We start from the raw sequence: 18,776 nt of genomic DNA on the forward strand, positions 1-18,776 counted from the left end.
GTTCAGTACACTGCCAGTACGTTCTTTAAATGCTAGCACACTTCAATTTATAAGAATAACCTACTATGTTAGTGTTAAACACAGTATAACATTCCACATTAGCTTACACACTGAAAATACTCCCTAAGCACTTTCCCTATTAAAGTTAAACAACCTTAAGGTTCTCAAGCTATGCAGATAAACATCCTTCTGCCACCTACTAACAGTACCTATTACTTGTAAAAAAATAAATTTGCACCCAGCTGTAACTTCCCCTAAGATACAGCAATTATTTACAGACAGTTACAGGGCAGAGAAGTAAGAGGAGTACCAATACTTTGTAGGTTCCTGAACAAAAACTCCCACACTACTAATCCTGGGAGATTTTTTTGAGTCTGGCCTGCCTGAAGATTTATATAGTCTAAGAAGTGATTCTGCAAGTAAGAAATCCTATTTGATACCTGTATTTGGCAATTAAAAAGAAAAAAATCAGAATATAGATTTCTTTTTCATATATGATTCTGAATGTTTAATTATTTTTTAGAGATAGTATTTCCATCCTAAAAATAATAAAAAACACCCAGTAAAAGTGTGTGAATCACACATCACGTGATTTATATGAAGTCAGACCGAGGCACATGGAAGTAGAAACTGCCATTAACGATAAAATATAGATCTGATTACCAAACAAAGATTCTAGTTTGGTGCAGTAAAGCTGCAATAGGCAATATATCAGACTAGTAGCCTGTTTAATCCAATACCAGAAGCACTAGAGAGTATTCAGGAAGAAATCAGCCTGTAGACCAAATATATCCAGAATACTATTCTTCAGAAAAAAGTGCTTACTCTCTTAACACATCAAGTCTTCTCTTGCATTCCTCTCCTAATGCAACTGCATATTTTTGTCAGCATTCATATCAACCACAACATTTCTTCTATCCCTGAAAAATCTCTCAAAACAGTGATACTGTGACAATGAGTCAAATCACTTCACTGCCTTTTTTGGAGGGGAAAAAAAAAAACAAACACCAAACCAAAAAATTCTCCACCATTTCTAGTTTACTGCCTTTCCCTGAATGTCCCCTCACAATTCATACATGAAACAGCAACTGTATACCTTTTTCTTCATTCTGTATGTCAGTGTGGACTCTGATATCATCGTGTCTTTGCCGAGACACCACAGCTGAATTTGAGGGTTGTAATCCATAGGAGGCAGAACTGCCCCGATCTCTGGATGAAGAGTATTTTAAATTGTCCTGGTCAGCTGATGCACTGTCAGTTCTACAAAGAGAAAAATATTTTTTTTATGTAGGGGTATAACAGGAGTGGGATTCACATTCACTTACAAATATAACATATTTAAATGACAATCCCAAACGTATTTTCCTATGTAAAGAAGTTGTACATCTAACCTGCTTCTTAAAATGTGACCTTAAATTCACACCGGGATGAGAATTCACTAATTATCACAACAACATGCAAAGGAAATGCATTCTAGTGCACCAGTGCCTTTTCTCAGGACATTCTCAAGTCTCTTTTCAGCTGGATGCCTATATAAGGAAAAATCACTTCCCAGAGGTGACAAATAAAATACAACTAGGTACAGGTATGTACCACAACTAGATGACAGAGTGCCTACCATCTGTGAAAGTCATCACTAATCCACACATGAACGTTTACATAATATGCCATGGGCCTTACTGAGCAACACAAACCCTCTTATTAGATGGAAGAGTTGCTAGCACGTAACTGATAATCAACACAGAAATCACATATTGGGTTTTTACAAAATAAAAACTGCAAAACAAGGAAAGAGGCTTTACTGGAGAAAAAAGGTAAATTAAAAGCTGTTATCCTTTAGAGTAAATGTTTGCAGATAAAAGGTGAGTTAAAATCCACATTAAGTTTAAACCACTCTCATATCAGAAAACTGATTTATAGCCCAGAATAAATTTTGAAGGAAAAAGATTAAATTATGAAACCAACTCTCTCACTGGACATACTAAGTGGTTTAATTTTCAAAAATACGGGAACTTTAATGAAATAAACTTGTGTGCATGAGACTTCAGAATCTAAACTCAACCAACTATTTTAAATGCATTCTTACAAGCAATGCTGGGGGTTTGACATTAGAACAAATAACACCCATCCAAAAGAAAAATCAGCAGAATTTTCTTCAACTGAAGTATATTTGAGTTGAACAGATTATTTACAGCGAGTTTTCCCCAACCAAACTCTAAAGATCTAATATTTTGACTTTAAGCTTTGGACGGTTCATTTGATTATTTTTAAAAAAGGCAGGACAGGTCACTTCTGTAAATTAACTACAGTTTGTGTAAGGATGAACACCACATGTTCCTGAGAAAAAGTATTTCATTTTGACTCTTCAAGAGAAACTGTGATTAAAACTGGTAAATAAATTCAGGGAAAAGAAGTCAAATACATCTCAAGACCAAAAGGGAAAAACACTGGTAAACTTTTTGAAAAGCAGTTGTTACTTAAGCTGTCCTGAAGGCTTGCTACTGTCAAATAAGGCTCAGCCTCAGTACAACTGAAGACCCAGACCATCAGGGCTGATATTTTCAAAACCAACTGGAATTAAAGACATAGACACACATTTTGTTCTCTGGAGAATGTTCAGACATTTTATTATCAATCTGGAACAAGAAGAAAATTGTGCTTTTGCCCTATTCTCACAGTGCAAGTTGACACTAGGTTTGATTGGCAGATATTATTCCCTTTTGCACTATAAGCAAATTCATTTTTAGATATAGACAGTAAGACACTTTTCCTCATTCAGTATTCACTGTGCCATCACATCTACTGCTTTGTCGAGCACTTGCTTGGACTATTTATAAAATAGGCTATGCTACTCAAGAGGCAAAGCCTTACTGAAAGTCTTTGTTCATGACAGTCAACTAGGATTGTAAAAATCCTTATACAATTGGACCTTCATCATTAACCTAAGTTATGTCAAACAACAAAGCTCAGCACTGTACCTTCAATGGTATGAACTTCAAATGTGGCTACACCATGTGCAGATTTTACACACAGTTACAGAGACCTCCCCTCTTCCCTAAAACCTCAGCAACTCCCAGCTCACTTTAAGCAATTACTTTAGCCTTTCAATGAAACGGGCTGACAAATTTTTAGTTGATAAATTTAAGTACTGATGGGTTCTTAAGTTTACCTTCCCAAAGGGCATTGCTTTTTTAAGGCAATGTGCTGTAAAACTGAATCATCTCCAATTGTCAACCATTAAGCCTGAAATTCCTACATCTGAAGGCAAGATGATTTAACATACAATTTTTAACACTGCTCTACACTTCCCAACCAACTGGAGGACTACCCATGTTCTCAGCTAACCCCACTTCCCACAGTACAGCCTTTGAACGCTCTGTATAATCTTCCACTGTGGTAAAATACGTAAGCCCATTGTTTCCCTGGGAAAACCCACACACTCACTTCATTCTGGCTTTGGGAACAGCTATTTGCAAGCTAACCTTCTCACACTTTATCACCAACCAAAAGGTGAGTCCAATTTTATTAAAAAATATGAACTTGTTCCCCTATGTATCAGCTTAAGAGACAATAGTTCCCAGTACAATAAATGTGTAGCTTAGGTAGCCAGCAGTTTCTATCCTTCCTTTATGAGGCAGAAAAAAAATACTTTGTAGAAAGATGCCATTTCCAGAGAATGAGGTTCTGTGACCCCACCAACTGCTGCAGTCCTTATTCCTTGGAAGGAGGATTTTGAACACGAAGGAGGTTGCAATGAGATTCACACCAGAAGCAGAGCCCACCATCTGATGGGCCTGTGCATTTCCAGCTGCCCAGTGACACACACTGTTTCTCAGGTGGGAAGCACATTCAGGATCTGTACTGTAGGCTCCTGCACCAGCACTCTGGGAACTTGTGGCATGGGCTCATCAAGACCTGTGGCTGCAGCCCCAGCTCCTGTTACCTGTACCTATGCTCCGTCACCTGGGTGGCACGGGGCACTGCTGTGCATCCTCACCACGTGCACAGGAAGAGACACTGAATTTCCAAATCCATTTCTGAAAGACACTGTTTTTCATGTCAGGAATGTAGTTATGATTTTGACAGACAACCACTTAGAACTCAAAGGCAGGCACTCTATGGACAAGTTCTTGACAAAGCCTTACAATCACTTCTTCTGCCTCCCTCCAGCCCTTTAGGGTGCACTGCATCCATTCCACCAGGTGATGGGAAGAACTGTACTCCTGGCTACCTCAGCTCATGCCTGTATTTCAGGAGGGCACTGCCCCTGCTCACATGGCAGTATTTCCACTTTAACTGTATTGTGCCATGCAGATGGTAGGTTACGTGACAGACCTAAAGCTCAGCATCATCTTTCAAACAACGTCTCTGTAACAACAAATTTATGTTACATATATTGACATAGTATATAATGTTTGTGAGGTCTGTGACAAACGGAATCACAATGTGCAATGTTAGCAACAGACAAGGAAAAATAAAAATATATATGTGATATTACACAAAGTCAGAATGAGAAATTGCAAGGATGAACACGACTATGACTACCTTATATTGTAGCTTCCAAAGCTTATTTGGCACTTTATGTGCTGTTTTATTTCCACCTGAAAAGCTCACTGCTGGAGACTAAGCAAAGCACTTCAAGAGCTCACATGACAGTTTTCATCTGTGCCTGGTTCTGGGTGGAAGATTAACCCATCACCACCAGCACCAACTGGCTGCATACACTGTTTTATCAATATCACTTATACAAAAGAGATTGCATTCGGTTTTCTGCAGGGTGATTTTAAACCTGCCTCTATCCATCAGAAAAAGAAAATAGTTCATCCACCCAAATAAGCAGAAATGGCCACTACTGTGTCTCCCCTCACTCTCCAAAAGGGCTGCTTAACTTTCTTCCATTGGCAAACAAAAGGAAACATAGGCTTTTCAAAAATCTATCTAGATCTCATTCCATCAAAGGTATGATTTGACTTGCCAATTTGTTTGACTGAAGAGAGCATGGATGAAAACAACTGGTTTAAAAAAAAAAAAACTTTATCCAGAAAAAAGATTTTAAAAATATAGGTCAATCAAAAATAAATCGTGTTTCTTTAGTTATATGGAAGCCTTAAGAATTTTTGTCCAAGAAGCTTGTTACAAACAATCTGGTGTATACTGTTTTTCTGTAGCTTTTTCAGAACAACCCTGCCATATGGATATTATTTTGAGACGAAAATCACTTAATTATTCTATTTGATTTTATTTCCAAGTACAGGACCCACATGAAGGCTTTATTCTGAGACAACTCTACTGTGTGAGCTCTATTATTGCTCAAGTTGGTCAATTTTAGTTGTTTATTTGCTCTGTTTGCCAGTTTTATTTGCCATAGCAGAGATAAATTCTTCATTACTTAAATTATCAACAAAATATTTAAAATTTAAGAGTCACTGTATCCACTCAAATTAACAGCTTCCCACCAAGTTTCCAATTGTTCTTCCACTGGCAGACAGAGCCATGACAGCCTCCTTTTGCCATGGTCTTTTCTCATGATTTGGTCCACCTTGCCAAGCTTGAACCTGGCTGAGCCCACTCCAAAGCCTACTTTTGTTTCTATCCCTGTGTCAAGAGAGTGGCCGTGTTTTCTACCAGTGAAATAACAACTAATTAACTATCCTCCTACTGCAATTCTGCAATCTCCACTGCTGGACATCTACCTGCAATCACAGGAGCGTTTCGAATCACCTCTTGATTCTGCATCACTCCATCCTTACACAGTAGCTCACCAGTTTCATTCTGTCCTGTGATGGACATTAGAAGGAAACGTCAGGGAAAGGTATCATAGGCACATCCTCTTCTTTTTCCACAGGTATCTTCTGATAGCCATTTTTGGGTACAGGATATTACGATAGCTAAATCATTGGTCTGATCTAGTATGGCTATTCCTGTATGGAAAACTATCTGCACTCCAAATTTATTCTACTTTCCACCAACACACTTTCATCTTCTTTCACCTTTCTCACATCTCACTCTCCTCTGTTTTCACATTAAAAACAAAGGTTTCCACACTACAAATTTCAGGTCCTCCATTTTACCAAAAAACCAAAAAAAGATCTTCGATCTCACACCTTCCCAACCTTATCAGCATATTCACTCAGATGTGAAAGGAGATAGAGAATTATGGCTGTGAATGAACCCATTCCTGCTCAGCATCTCCCACAGGCAGTCCACTGAATCTCTTCCCAGTGTTTCCACTGGCATCTTGTTCTCTAAGCTGCCTTCAACATCACTGACTGTTTCTCTCTCTCTCTCTCTCTCCCCCTGTGTACATACCTGCATCTCTCAGTCTTTGCTCTCTCCTCTCTCTCAATTACCCCTGAAGAGACAGAAGCCTTATCAACTTTCGACCTACATGACTCTACACACCCATTCTCAGGTAATTTCAGCAACATCCTCAAACACCTCTGGGTTGCCAACTTTCAAGTCTCTCACCTGTGCAAACTAAGGTTTCAGCCTATTTCTAACAAACATTTTCTGTGTACCTTGCTGTACATGCAAACACAGAAGAAAGAGAGTCTCTGTCTCCACTTCCCTCATACACAGCACTCACTATCACCTGCTCGTCATTCACTCCACGGATCCAGCACTATGATCAGACAACATCCACAGTGAGTGCTTGCTTTTTGTAAAAGACATGCCTCTGCCCTTCACAGCCACATAAGAAGCACTGCTCCAAACATCACTTTCCTTGGCCATTTGCTCTGATGAGTTTCTTTGCTCTCTGCCAATACCTCCCAATCTGTCTTTAAAGACAGGGTACTCGTCCTCAGTCACAAAGCTCCAGCCAATATGCTCTCCTGCTTAGGCTATAAGCTACCTGGAAGGAGACCCATATTTTAGTGTCTTGTCTCATGTCCAGACCCACTGGGCCCAGGTAGAAACTTGGTGTGGCAAGCACCATGCCAACAGAGATCAGTAACTCATACCACTGACTCACACTGCATGAGGACACATGGCATTTTCCAGAATGAAATGCAGTATTGAACCTAACGGGACACTTCTGGAACTTTGCTGAGATGTGAAAGTTCGTGTTTTACACTTTTCCACATACTCCCCTGCTAAGTGCATTTATGATGGGAGAGACAGAGAAGTCCTGTTCATTAAAATCTTATATTCCTTCTCTCACTTTCACCTAAGCATGTCATAGTGCACTTGCTAACCTGCTACCCTGCACTCACACTCCTGCATTTCCTATCAAAGGGCTGTACTGCTTGTTTCAGTACATAATTAGCCTCTAGTACTCTAACAAATTAACTCTGCTCACACACGAGGCCTGCACACTGACATGATTTTATTTTTTGCCCCAGAAGTTGCAACAGGCAAAATGCAGTGAGATCTGCTAAACAAAAATAAAAAAAAAGAAAAGAAAGAAGTAAAGGTCTAGACAGTTGTAAAGATTAGGAAAAAGGGGAACAAGATCTTATCAAGCCTTCTCAAAAAAAACTTCACCGTTCTCTGTCACATACATCCAACATTTATATACAAAGTTTTTGTGTTGCTATTAATATAGAGCCTGGTACACAGCAGTGCACAAACTAATATGCCCCTATATCTCAGGACAACTTCTTCCTCTGTAATACAGAGCTCTACCAATACAGAGTTGGAAAACCAGTCCACATGCATCTGACACAGAGGCACAAATTAAAAAAAAAAAATCAAATTTTAATTAAAAACTACTGCCCCTTAAAGAAGGATTTACACTCAAACTTTCAGTTTCACACCATTTTCACCCCAAGCCCCAATGGTGATTAGCATCACTAAAAACTGAGAGGAATCTGGACCTAGTAATGAAAATCAATCTAGTACATACAGAAATGTGCATTTGAAAACACAATCCATCTGACACAACACCCATGCATCAGCAGTTCCTTCTTTTGCCTTTAGGAACTTGAAACAATCACAATTACTACAGCTTTCATTACTTTGGCCATGTCCCTCCCCTCTTCTACGCCCTGCAAGAAAGGATTTACCAGCAACATCACCTGAAGTAAATGAAACTAAGAGTCACCAGAAGGGAAAGGGGAAGGAAAGAATATTTGTATATTTGTCTAGTGGGGTTTGTTCAAGAGCATATTCCAAATGATCAAAGAAACTCACATTGTCAGTTTTAGGTAACAGATTTCCTTTCAACCGTGCATATGAGTAACTTTTAAAAATTAGTTAACATCAAATCAACAAAGACTGATTTAATCTCTGCATTGCCCTTTAAGTCTGTAGTGTAAAATCACAAGAAGTTCCCCATCACCAAAGCCATCTTTTTGAGATGTAAAAAACTGGAGCGTAACGCACAGAGGAAAACATGCTGTGTTTGGGACTGTGTGAACATTTCTGACTCCTGGGCTCCCTCGGAAGAATAAAAAAAATGGTAATAATTAAAGGAAAGGATAAAGTTAAATTCTGAAAAGTGACAGGACCAGTGTGGAGGTGTCAGCTATTTCCTAGCAGGAGCTCTTGGTCACACAGTGTGATGGAAACAGAACGAGGCCCTGTCCATGCTGTGAGGCTCCCTTAGGCCACCACACTTTCTCTAGTGCTTTCAGAGTTTTGTTTCTGCTGTGGCTTTGTGGATAATTATTTTAGCAGCTCAGTTTACAGCAGCCGTACTTGAGAGCTAAGGTGGCACCAGACCACAGCACAGGGAAAGGACCAGAGCCAGACACAGGGGTAACAGTCTAACTTCTTAAACCACCCTTATCGCCAGAAAAAAAGCATTTCTGCACCTACACTCTCAGTTTCACCCCTAACACCACTGAACCTACAGCAGGCAATACTGTATTGGGTGAAATCAGCTTCCTAACCCCGGTAAGATGTATGTTTTAGACTAAAAGGTAGAACTCATGACAAATTGATATATCCAACCAGAATGCATTTATAGAAGCCACCCACTGCAAAGTTACATCCAACTTCTTCCAGGTAGGAAGGTCACGAGTTATGGCCCAGAACTCCAGACTGCAGCCCAGATACCTGAAGTAGTAGTTAAGGAATATGTGAGAGACCAGACTTCTTAATTCTCCCACAGAAAATCTAGATGTTTTAAGAAAATATCACTAACCAGGTTCATAAGTTTTTAAGTAAGGAAAAAAGAGTAAGTTATTTGACCAAGTAGTTCAGTTACAGAGGAAATTAGAATTTAAATAACCATGCCCCATACACCATTAAGAATTTAACAGCCTCTAGCACTCTTCAAGCAAAAGGAAAGCTTCTTTCACAGTAAATGCTGCAGTTACATCTGCGTTTCTTAAGATCTACCTCCCCATCCACTCAATTTTCCCAGCCCAACTGCATGAGACTGGGACTATCATCTGTCAATACATTGCCAAGCACGTGCCACTCTGTTCTCTGCTGGAAAGTTTATAAGTAAGACCCCATGTTGTGTTAAACTTCCAAAACCACTACAAAAGCCTCATTAAAACACACTAAAAAATAAATTAAGAAACACCAAATTTACTTACAATTTCTACATAACAACTTTGACTCTTCAAATAGCAAGGCTGAGCAGTAGAGCAAACACACTGGCATCAGACACATTAGAAGAAAACAAGATTTGAAATACACTCTCTATACATACCTAAAGAAGCCAATAGACTTCGAATTTTACTTACTAAAAACTGCCAGGTATAAACACACCTAAAGCCTTACAAAACACATTGTAAGTAGGCTGGGGTGAGAGCTTATACAGATCGACTGCCCCCCCCAAGATAAAATAAATAAATAAATAAATAAATAAATAAAATAAACCCGCACTATATTGTTAACCCTCGAAATATTACGAGTACTCCCGCAGCATCAGCTCTCCCCTGGTTGTCTGCCAGCTGAAAAAAAACAGGCTGAAAGCAGCGGCCCCGAGCTCACCCCCGCTCCCCGCACCGCAGCCCCCGGCCTCGCCCCGCGGCCGCAGGGGGGGTAGCGCTGCCCGCAGCCACCGCCGGGCACGGACACGGACACGCCGCAGGCCGCGGGAGCCGGGGGGCCCCGGGGGGAGGCGGGCGCGCTGCCCCCGCGCCGGGCGCTGACAGCCCCGTCCCTGCCCCGTCCCGCCCGCCCGCGCTAGGCCCGGCCGCCAGGAAGTGGCTCCGCCGCCGCCCCGCTCCCCCAGGCCCGGCGCCGGGGCCCGGCCGAGCCGCCCGCTCCGCCCCGCTCCCCCAGCCCCGAGCCCCGCGCCCCCGGCCCTGCCCACCTGGGTTGCCAGTCATTCCAGCCCCGCGGGTGGTAGTGCTGCCTGCTGCCGGTGCCGCTCAGCCGAGACCCCGGGGCTCTGCGGCTCATTACCTTGCCCGAGACGGCATGGCCGGCCGGGCAGCGGCGCGGGGCAGGGGCGGGAGGAGCGGCAGGGAGCGGGGCGGACGCGGGGAGAGAGGCGCGGGCGGCGGCTCCTCGGCGGCGCTCGGCGGGCGGTGCTGCTGTCTCACAGCGCAGGGAGGGGACGCGGCCGCCGCGGCTGCTCCGGCTGCTGCCCGGGCGCGCGGCACGCCGGGATGGCGGACATGAGCCGCCCCTCCGCGGGGCACGCCGGGAGGGCGGGCACGGGCCGCGGGGCCGCGGCTCCGCCCCCGCTGGGCCCGGCGCGGGATCCCCGCCCGGGGGGGTCCCCGGCGCCGGCACCTCCCCGGGGAGGGTGAGAGGGGTCGCGGCCCCCGGCCCTCCGGTGGCAGTCCTTCGGCTACGGGGTGTGAGGGCAGCGTGAAGGGGGAAAGCAAGCACAGAATAAATGAGGTTGGAAAAGACCCCTGAGGCCGTCGAGTCCAACTTGGGACCGAACATCACCATGTCCATGTCAACCAGACCGTAGCACTGAGTGCCCGTCCAGTTTTTCCTCTAACACCTTCAGGGGCAGTGATTCCACCACCTCCCTGGGCAGCCCATTCCAATGTCTAATCACCCGTTCTGTGAAGAAATTCCTCCTAATGTCCAACCTAAACCGCCCTTGGCACATCTTAAGCATGTCCTCGTATCCTGAGGATATGGGTGTCCCGGGCCCCGAGAAGCCTGGGGTCCCCAGGGCATGGTGGGAGGCGGGGGCTCCCAGTCCCTCAGATGTAAGGGAACCCAGAGTATCCCAGACCCCGGGTCCTGAGGGGATCCTGGGCCCCCCGGGTGCTGAGGGCCCAGGTCCCCAGGGTGTGAGGGGAGCCCTGGGGTCCTCGAGCCCTGAGAGGAGCTGGGGCTCCCAGGCCCTGAGCGGGTCTGGAGGGAGGACCTTTGCCTGCTGCCCTCTCCCATTGTGGAGAGGATGCGGACATCTCCCCCGTTCCCTCTGTGCTGCCCCAAGCCTCGGTGGAGTCCACAGGGAGCTGTATCCCCCTGAATGGGACATTCATCCCCATGTTTTTCCCCATTAGGAAACCACATCGCCCGTGCGTGACTGCCAGGAAGAGGTCTGATGTTCAGCATTGGTCCCACACTAAACACTAAGCGAACCCCTAAAGTATCTTCTTCCTCACAGACCTCTTTCCTGCAAGCCCTGGAAGCTGACATTAGCTGATTTGATAAATCAGTTCCTGACTGCAGAATATTCCCTTATTTATGAAAAATTATAATAGTTGAGTCAGATATTCAGCAGAGAGACCTGAGTAGATCAAACTCTTTTTTTAATTACAATATCTGAGGTTTGAGATCACTGCAAGACCTGAGGAGACTTTTGAAATTCTCCTGTGCTTAATACACTACGGTTCTGTTGGAGACTTCACTAGGACAGATGGCATACTGCCGCCTCCCTTGGACTCTGCTGGGCAGTCATCATCCTGCTGACACTGTCTTGTTGGCTTACAGTCCGTAAGCAACGTGTGCAAAACGTGGAGATTTCAAAATCAATTTCAGGGAAAAAAAACAAACCCACGAGGCTTCATCACGACATAGTGACATTTTGGTGCAATGACCCCGTGCCCATGAGACTGCATTTCAACTGATATGCGTTTGTGTATCTTGAGTGAATTAATTTTGCAAAACCAGTCAATTCTGTAAGCTATGTCAGATCTTTTCTTTCCGTCCTTTATAATTGAGATGGACATCCAGAATTACACAATATGCCACAAATTTTTTTTTTGTAAGCAGAGCAACAACACCCGTCACAAATTTGCTGACCCTTTCCAACTAAGCCGAGCAGATCCTCTGCCCTAGTGATGCACCAGGTGATTCTTTTTGTTTCATGACTGAATAGTATCCCAGCGGTAACAATGTGAATCACTTGAGGGACAAGGTAATACTAGCAATGTATTTTTAACTACATTTCAAATTAATTTGGCAAGGGGAGGCAAGAAAGCAAGTTAGCTACTCTAACCAACAACTGCCTGCTTATAGCAAGAGTTTAGGAGCCACTGATTTGGTGTTCAGTAGAGCAAATTTTGTATCAGAAATCCTGTATTCTAGTGGTGAATTTGCTGCAGTCTGTGTGGTCTAATGCAGATCCCTCTTCTGAGTGCAGTTGTCTCCATTTGTAAAATGGATCAGTGATGTCCAGCTTTCTAAACGGCTGTTGTGCACTGCCTTAAATCTGTAAAATCTTATATAGCTGCCAAAATAAAAGATATACTAGATTTGTTTCTGCAAGGATGATTATATTGTGAAATTTTAATGATATTATAGATAATAGTTTAAAAGCTTATCAAGATTTGTGAGATAGAGCAATAATTATTCCTATAGTATTTTCTCAGTGGAAGATTTCAATCAGCCGAAGATGGATAAGGGCATTCAGATATCACGCTAGAAATTAAGAAGCCCAGGGAATCTGAGGCCTGGATTTTCGGATCTGCCTTCTAATTTTCAGTCCTCAAATTTGGGACTTCATTTTTCGATACTGAGTGGCCAGCACAGACATCAGTTGGAGCTGTACATTCTTGAGTCTTGCTAAAAATTAAATAAAGTGTTTAAATCTGGACCCTCTCAAAATAGAAATATATGGACTTAAAAGACCTGCCCTAAATTTCAGAAAGAGTCGATGACACTCACAGGGATTTGTGCCGTCTCACTCCTGGATATGTGCTCAGTCCACTCCATCAACCTGTCCACATCCATCCGAGTGCAGAACGCTGTTTTGACAGACACTATGAACCACACTTTCCCCGCTTTATAGTTCATGGTAATGGTTTCTTTATTTAGTATATCAAAGAAAGCTGTATTAATCAGTGTTATTTTTAGTTATTTTTAGTGCAGATTGTATATATTTAATGTGCTGAAATAAGGCAGTAAGCACCATATTGCATCTTTTACCCCTCACTAGTTTATTTCCTTACTAAACAGTATGTCTAGAGAAACCAGCTTGTGCTCAGGATTGCAAGTCACTCGTGGCCCTTGGCTCCCTCTGATCCATAATAAAGCTACAGATTGAGGGAAAAACAATCACCAACCATAAGAGGGAAAGACATGCTATTTCCTCTTCTGGAAATAGGACAGAAGCCAAGGAGCAAAACAGTATTTAACTAGAGCAGAGAAGTACCAGTCGCCAAGATCCTGTAGTCTGTGTATTTCGGATGGATGCCTCATAAGAATTACATAGGATTCCTACAATAGTATTCCCTATACTTGCCAATTCTACTGTTTTGATGGCAGAATCCCATTTTTATCAATAACTGAGCAGATTTGCAGTTGAATGGCCCCACAGACTATTTTCTGGACACAGCAGACTCAAAGCACATGTGATGCATGGCCAATCTGTGCAGGCATCGGGAGCCCAGGGTGTCCAGAACATGTTGTACTTGCGGCGCAGGCACAGCCGCCAGCGCGTGCACAGGAGGTCCCCCAGGACTCCCGCTGTGTTCTTCATTAAAAACGTCGAGGTTGTACTGCCCAGCAGGGATACTGCCCATCACCAGTAAATGGTGCACTCCCTATTGAGGCATACCTTGTCTCATCCCAAACTGGAATTTTTCCTTATCTTATGGGGTGTATAAATACAGAAATTCAACGCACAATTAATCCTAATAGCAAGGCATATTGAACCGTTATACAATTTTTGTTGAAAATTGTTTTAGTGTGAAAAAGTTAATCTTATATTTTGGAATTCCGATTTGAATACTAATAAAAATCATCTTTTGCCTTCTTTTCTTTACTTTAAAGACTACAGAAAACACTAATTTATTTTTTCTGAGTATTTATAAAGCCACTTTAAATTTAAGTGGGATAGCACATGCAACCATCTGCTCTGTTTTCTCAAGGTCTTTTAGAGGATATCTTTTACTGAACAGTATTCCTCTACCACAGTGCAACAAATACAAAACATTAACCTTCTTAGAACTTGCATCTTTGCTCTACTGAATTTATGTCTAATACATCTTTAAGGCATTTTACATGTCCTAGGTAAGTAGCATTATGTACAATATGTGAGTAAATATTTGAGTTCCTGTCACAGACATCATCCTGTCATTATCAACTTATTACATCGTGAGCTATATTAGTCCTTGTTTGTGTGTATAAGCTGTTTCTTCATTTTCTGTTTATTAACTCTATGCTTCCTTAAATGTCCTAGACATCATTTACGTATTACCAGCAACAGTCATATATAATATACAAACCTTCATTTAAGTGACTGGTTTCTAAACAAGTAGTTGTTGCAGTTACTTTGACCTGACAAATACATAACCTAAACCAGTCACAGATCTTTAAATATTTAGGCCTTGAAAGTCTAAGGAAAAATTATAGAATAGTAATTTTTTTTTTATTTTTGTCAATACAATCAGATATGTTGCATCTGTTAAATTTCATCCAGGGTAAAAAAGGAGAGATAGCCCAAAGCAGTAGTTTCCATGCTGGTTTCAGGAGAGCGGAAACTGCAGCAATCCCTTTCTGAGTTTTGGGATCCACATGGGATGCCTTAGTGGAAAGTCACAGCCTGCATGCAGTGTGTTACGTAGTTAAATTGTCAGCATCATAGCGACTCGGTTACAAAAATGTTTCAGCATCTCTGAAAATCAAACTTCGTGGAACAGTTGAATGTCTGATGCGTAGACAGCGCTGGCTGAGAATCAAGTGTGCTTTTACTCACACCAACTAAAATCTGCGCTACAAGCAGCAGCTCCCTCTCCTCTGCTCAGTGACACAGGGCCATGCCCGAGGTCCTGCCCGAGATGTTCTGTTACCTGCACACCAAACAGCGTGGCTGCAGATCAATTCACGTTGCTGCAAGAGCTGGCTGTGCGGACTGGCAGCTGTGGGGAGAGTGGTGCTGCTTGCATTATTTCTGGAGAGCCCGGGCAGAAGCCCAGTGACAAACGCTGCATTCTGCAAGAGTGAAAAGCTGAATCGGGGCTTGCGAGCACTTGCACATTATGAAACGCTGCACAAGGCAGGAGCGGAGCTGGCGTGCGCTGCACTGCACTGCAGAGAAAGGCACAGTTGGAGCAACAAGCACTCGTCTTTCACCGTGGATGCCAACAGTACAGGATTATTATACTCTGAAGTCCTTTTGAAAAATTAATAGTGCGCTTGATGCTTCACCTTTCTGGTGAACCTGAGAATTTCCACCTGTTAAAATAACTGCTCTCGCACATAAATTTTCATGCTCTACAGACCCAAGTTGATGTCATGTTTATTGAAAGGGTAATTTGAAAGAGGCTGCCAGGAAAGTATCAAGCCTTTTAGGCATAATAAGCCCAGGGAAATTTGTTCAAATGGTGTAATGAATCCAACTTGTTAATTTAGCTCAGTTTGGTGCTTAGTGCTGGTAGTAGAGTGCTATGAAAATGAAAAGAAAAATTGGTCTAAGAGGTGTAGTACAAATAGAAGTGAAACATACAGTAAACTCCCCCAAGGTATTTATCCTTTAATCTTCTCTAATTTTAATTGCTTTTTCTAGGCTTATTTTCCTACCTGTTTTTTAATGTATTCCAGATCTCAACATTACCAAGTCCTTATCTCTCCATCTTTCCTTGAAGCCTCTGGAAAAGACTTTGATGAGATCAGTAGAGATGTCACTTGAGTCATACTTCATGTGACAACTCGATAACCAGCCTTTATGAGAAAAAAACATAATATCAGAGCACAAAAGAGAGGGGCCATGAGCCCAGAGTGAGAGAGATTTGTGCAGCAGGTCCTTATCCCTCAGAGTTCACTGCTCTGACACACACAGTCTTCCATGGGACTAATTTTATGTGTGATGTACAACCAGATCATCTGTCAGTTCTGCACTGATTTCTCAAGTCCCATTCAGGTTTTCTCACAGCCCTTCTGAAGGACATTTCTGTGGAAGCTCACAAGTTGAGAGGTGTTGGACCACAAAGCTGGCAATTGGACCAAAAGTCATTTCTAGAGGATCCATGGCTCATCAGCTGGCCGAGGGACCATGTAATCTCTGCTTCCATAAGAAACCAGCTAAAAAGACAAAATCTTTCACATCTCTGGATGTTTGCTTGGTAACATGATAACAGGGTGGAAAAACACTCATGAGCAGAAAACAAATCGCGTTGGATAGACTTGTGATGTGGATGCAACTGGGGAAACCTCGGGCAGCAGGAGCAGCTTCTCTGCTCCAGCTCAACCAGGGCTTTTCTGCTTGGCACTGTGGGAAACAGGCATCTCTGTGGCCACAGTCACTGGCACTATCCAGAGCAAACTCAGAAGGGTTCAAAATCTCCACAGGGAAAATTGAGGCCCCAGGCACTACTTGGTTGAAATCTCACCTGCACAGTTGTTATTGCATGTTATTTTTGTGAGAAAGGCTGTGTCCGTGTCTGAACAATGACACAATTCAAGCTGAATCAAAGGAGAGTAAATTGCCTTTTACTGCCAGATACATTCAGTGCAAAGACTCGGTATTCATTGGAGCCTGTGAAAAGCTTGGTGTGGGAGAGCTGTCTAGCATTATGTAAAAGAGAATCTGATTTCCCAAATAACATACATGCATTGTAACCACCAAATCATCTTCCTGTAGTGCCCTGTGTAAATCACTACAATTTGTAGCTTCTCTAACAACAGCCTTACAAACCACAGCTTTGACTCATCTCCAGGCCAGGATGAAAAAATAGCATGTGGCTTTGTACATTAAAAGCATACATTATTCCTGGTCAACCTGAATTCTGGCTTTTTCTCCCATTTGCAAGTTTTGCTTTTGCAGCTTTCATAAAGTTTTCTTCATTCAGTTTTGGCATGTTTACAGAGGAAGCTCCAAGGATTTAATCAGAAATAAACGAAAGAATGACAGCAGATCTCATCGTGCCCTATTGACACGTTCTTTAACCTTTTTTTTTTTTTTGGTCATTTACACAGAAATTATACTCCTTACTCCCCAGTACTTGTGATTTCTCCCGTAAAAACATGTTATTCTGTAGAACACTGTATATTGTAAATCTTCACAGGCAGAAATTAGATATTTCCTTATGTTTAGCACAGTAAGACCTTGATCTGGCTGGGATCTTGGAGCACAGCATAACATTAAGTGTAATAATTCTGCTATAGAAGAGTTCAAGAACCTGAAGTCAGTGGGAGCACCATCGTCTGAAGCAGAAGCCCTTAAACAGAGCATATCTTTCTCCTTCTCTTTCTCGTTGTTTCTGTAGACCATATTTACACTACACTCACCCAGTTCCCTGTAGCATCACCACCTTCCATACCCACAGCTCATGCAGCCAATGCACACGAGCTTTTTGACAACCATGATCAGCCTTTCATTCAGCTGGAAAAAACAACAAATGACATAAATTTACTGTTTATTTTCACGTAAGTTCCTTTAAATTCTTATTCCAGATATTAACTAGGTTGTTTTCAAACCTATGGTTTGCAATTACTTAATTCAAGTTCCTTGGACTCGTTGTTCCTCAGTCTTACAGATACAGCGATCGTTCAGAACGAATAAAATTAGCTTTGAAATAATCAGTAATGCACAAAGATAGTGCTTCATGATGGTGCTTTTTCTTGTTATTTCTGTTCACTGAATATAAAAACAGTCGATGTTTTGCTCTCTCAGCTCATTCATTCAGATGTTTTTGTAAAACACTGACACTAGAAGCTGCCCTGCATTTATTCCATGTCTGATGTGCCCATTAGTTAAACACCTACTCTCCAGATAAATGGAATTTAGCTCCAAGCATGCAGACCCAGTCCACCAAACCCATAATGACATGTTCAAAAATCCATAAATCCTGGCTGTACACTTTCACCAACACAGCTGAAGAACAAGCCAAGCCTATAAACACCCAGAAGAAACCCATGATGAGACAAAAAAGTGACACTGAGGAATGCAGCAATATGAACCAGAGCTGCACAGCTAATTGCTGTTCAGGCATAGCTAACCCTCTGAAATGCAATCCTGAGTATGGTGCATACAAACATAGATTTCTATGGACACTAGCTGGATCAACATAACATCATGTTTAAATCTGGGATTTGAGTTGAAAAAAAAAAAATATAAGTTTGAATGAAATATATCCTTTAACTTTAAAATTTCACAAGATTAAAAATTGCACTGAAGCAAATTACAAAGCAGCTCATCACTGGAGAGACATGCTGAAATCAACTGCTCAGGGTAGATTCCTAATGCATTTCCCTCCTCTTTTCCTTCTCCACTTTCCATCAGTACATCGGCTGCAGCGTGTTGGCTCCATAATGCAGAGGGTAATTCTGGGGTACACCTCCTAAACCAGCCCAGCTCTGCACTGTGCTGAGCCAGAAATAGCCCAGTACACACCAGGGAGATGCACATTAGCATTTTAAAGCAGTTTTGTGTGTAACTAACTGATTTTATAAATCAGTGAATAGAGAGTGATTTGCATAAGTGACAGGGTATGTGTGATTCCTTTGGATTCCCCAAACCC

The 18,776-nt window shown here is 42.4% G+C and overlaps 1 protein-coding gene across 1 annotated transcript in view; it reads right to left on the minus strand.

Moving 5' to 3' along the window:
* SMG1 (SMG1 nonsense mediated mRNA decay associated PI3K related kinase) overlaps positions 1 to 10,481 on the minus strand; it is a 64,977-nt gene extending 54,496 nt beyond the window's left edge. Inside the window, exons 1-2 of the mRNA XM_027743935.2 lie at positions 10,214 to 10,481; positions 1,097 to 1,260 (exon numbers count right to left, since the gene is read on the minus strand). Coding sequence (XP_027599736.1) covers positions 1,097 to 1,260; positions 10,214 to 10,302 — 253 coding nt within the window. The 5' untranslated portion in view covers positions 10,303 to 10,481. The remainder of the gene's footprint in view (positions 1 to 1,096; positions 1,261 to 10,213) is intronic.
* Positions 10,482 to 18,776: the final 8,295 nt, after the last annotated feature.

The sequence above is a fragment of the Pipra filicauda genome, unplaced genomic scaffold, assembly GCF_003945595.2.
Source record: "Pipra filicauda isolate LSUMZ 115617 unplaced genomic scaffold, ASM394559v2 scaffold127_size2900866_pilon, whole genome shotgun sequence".
Classification (NCBI taxonomy): domain Eukaryota; kingdom Metazoa; phylum Chordata; class Aves; order Passeriformes; family Pipridae; genus Pipra; species Pipra filicauda.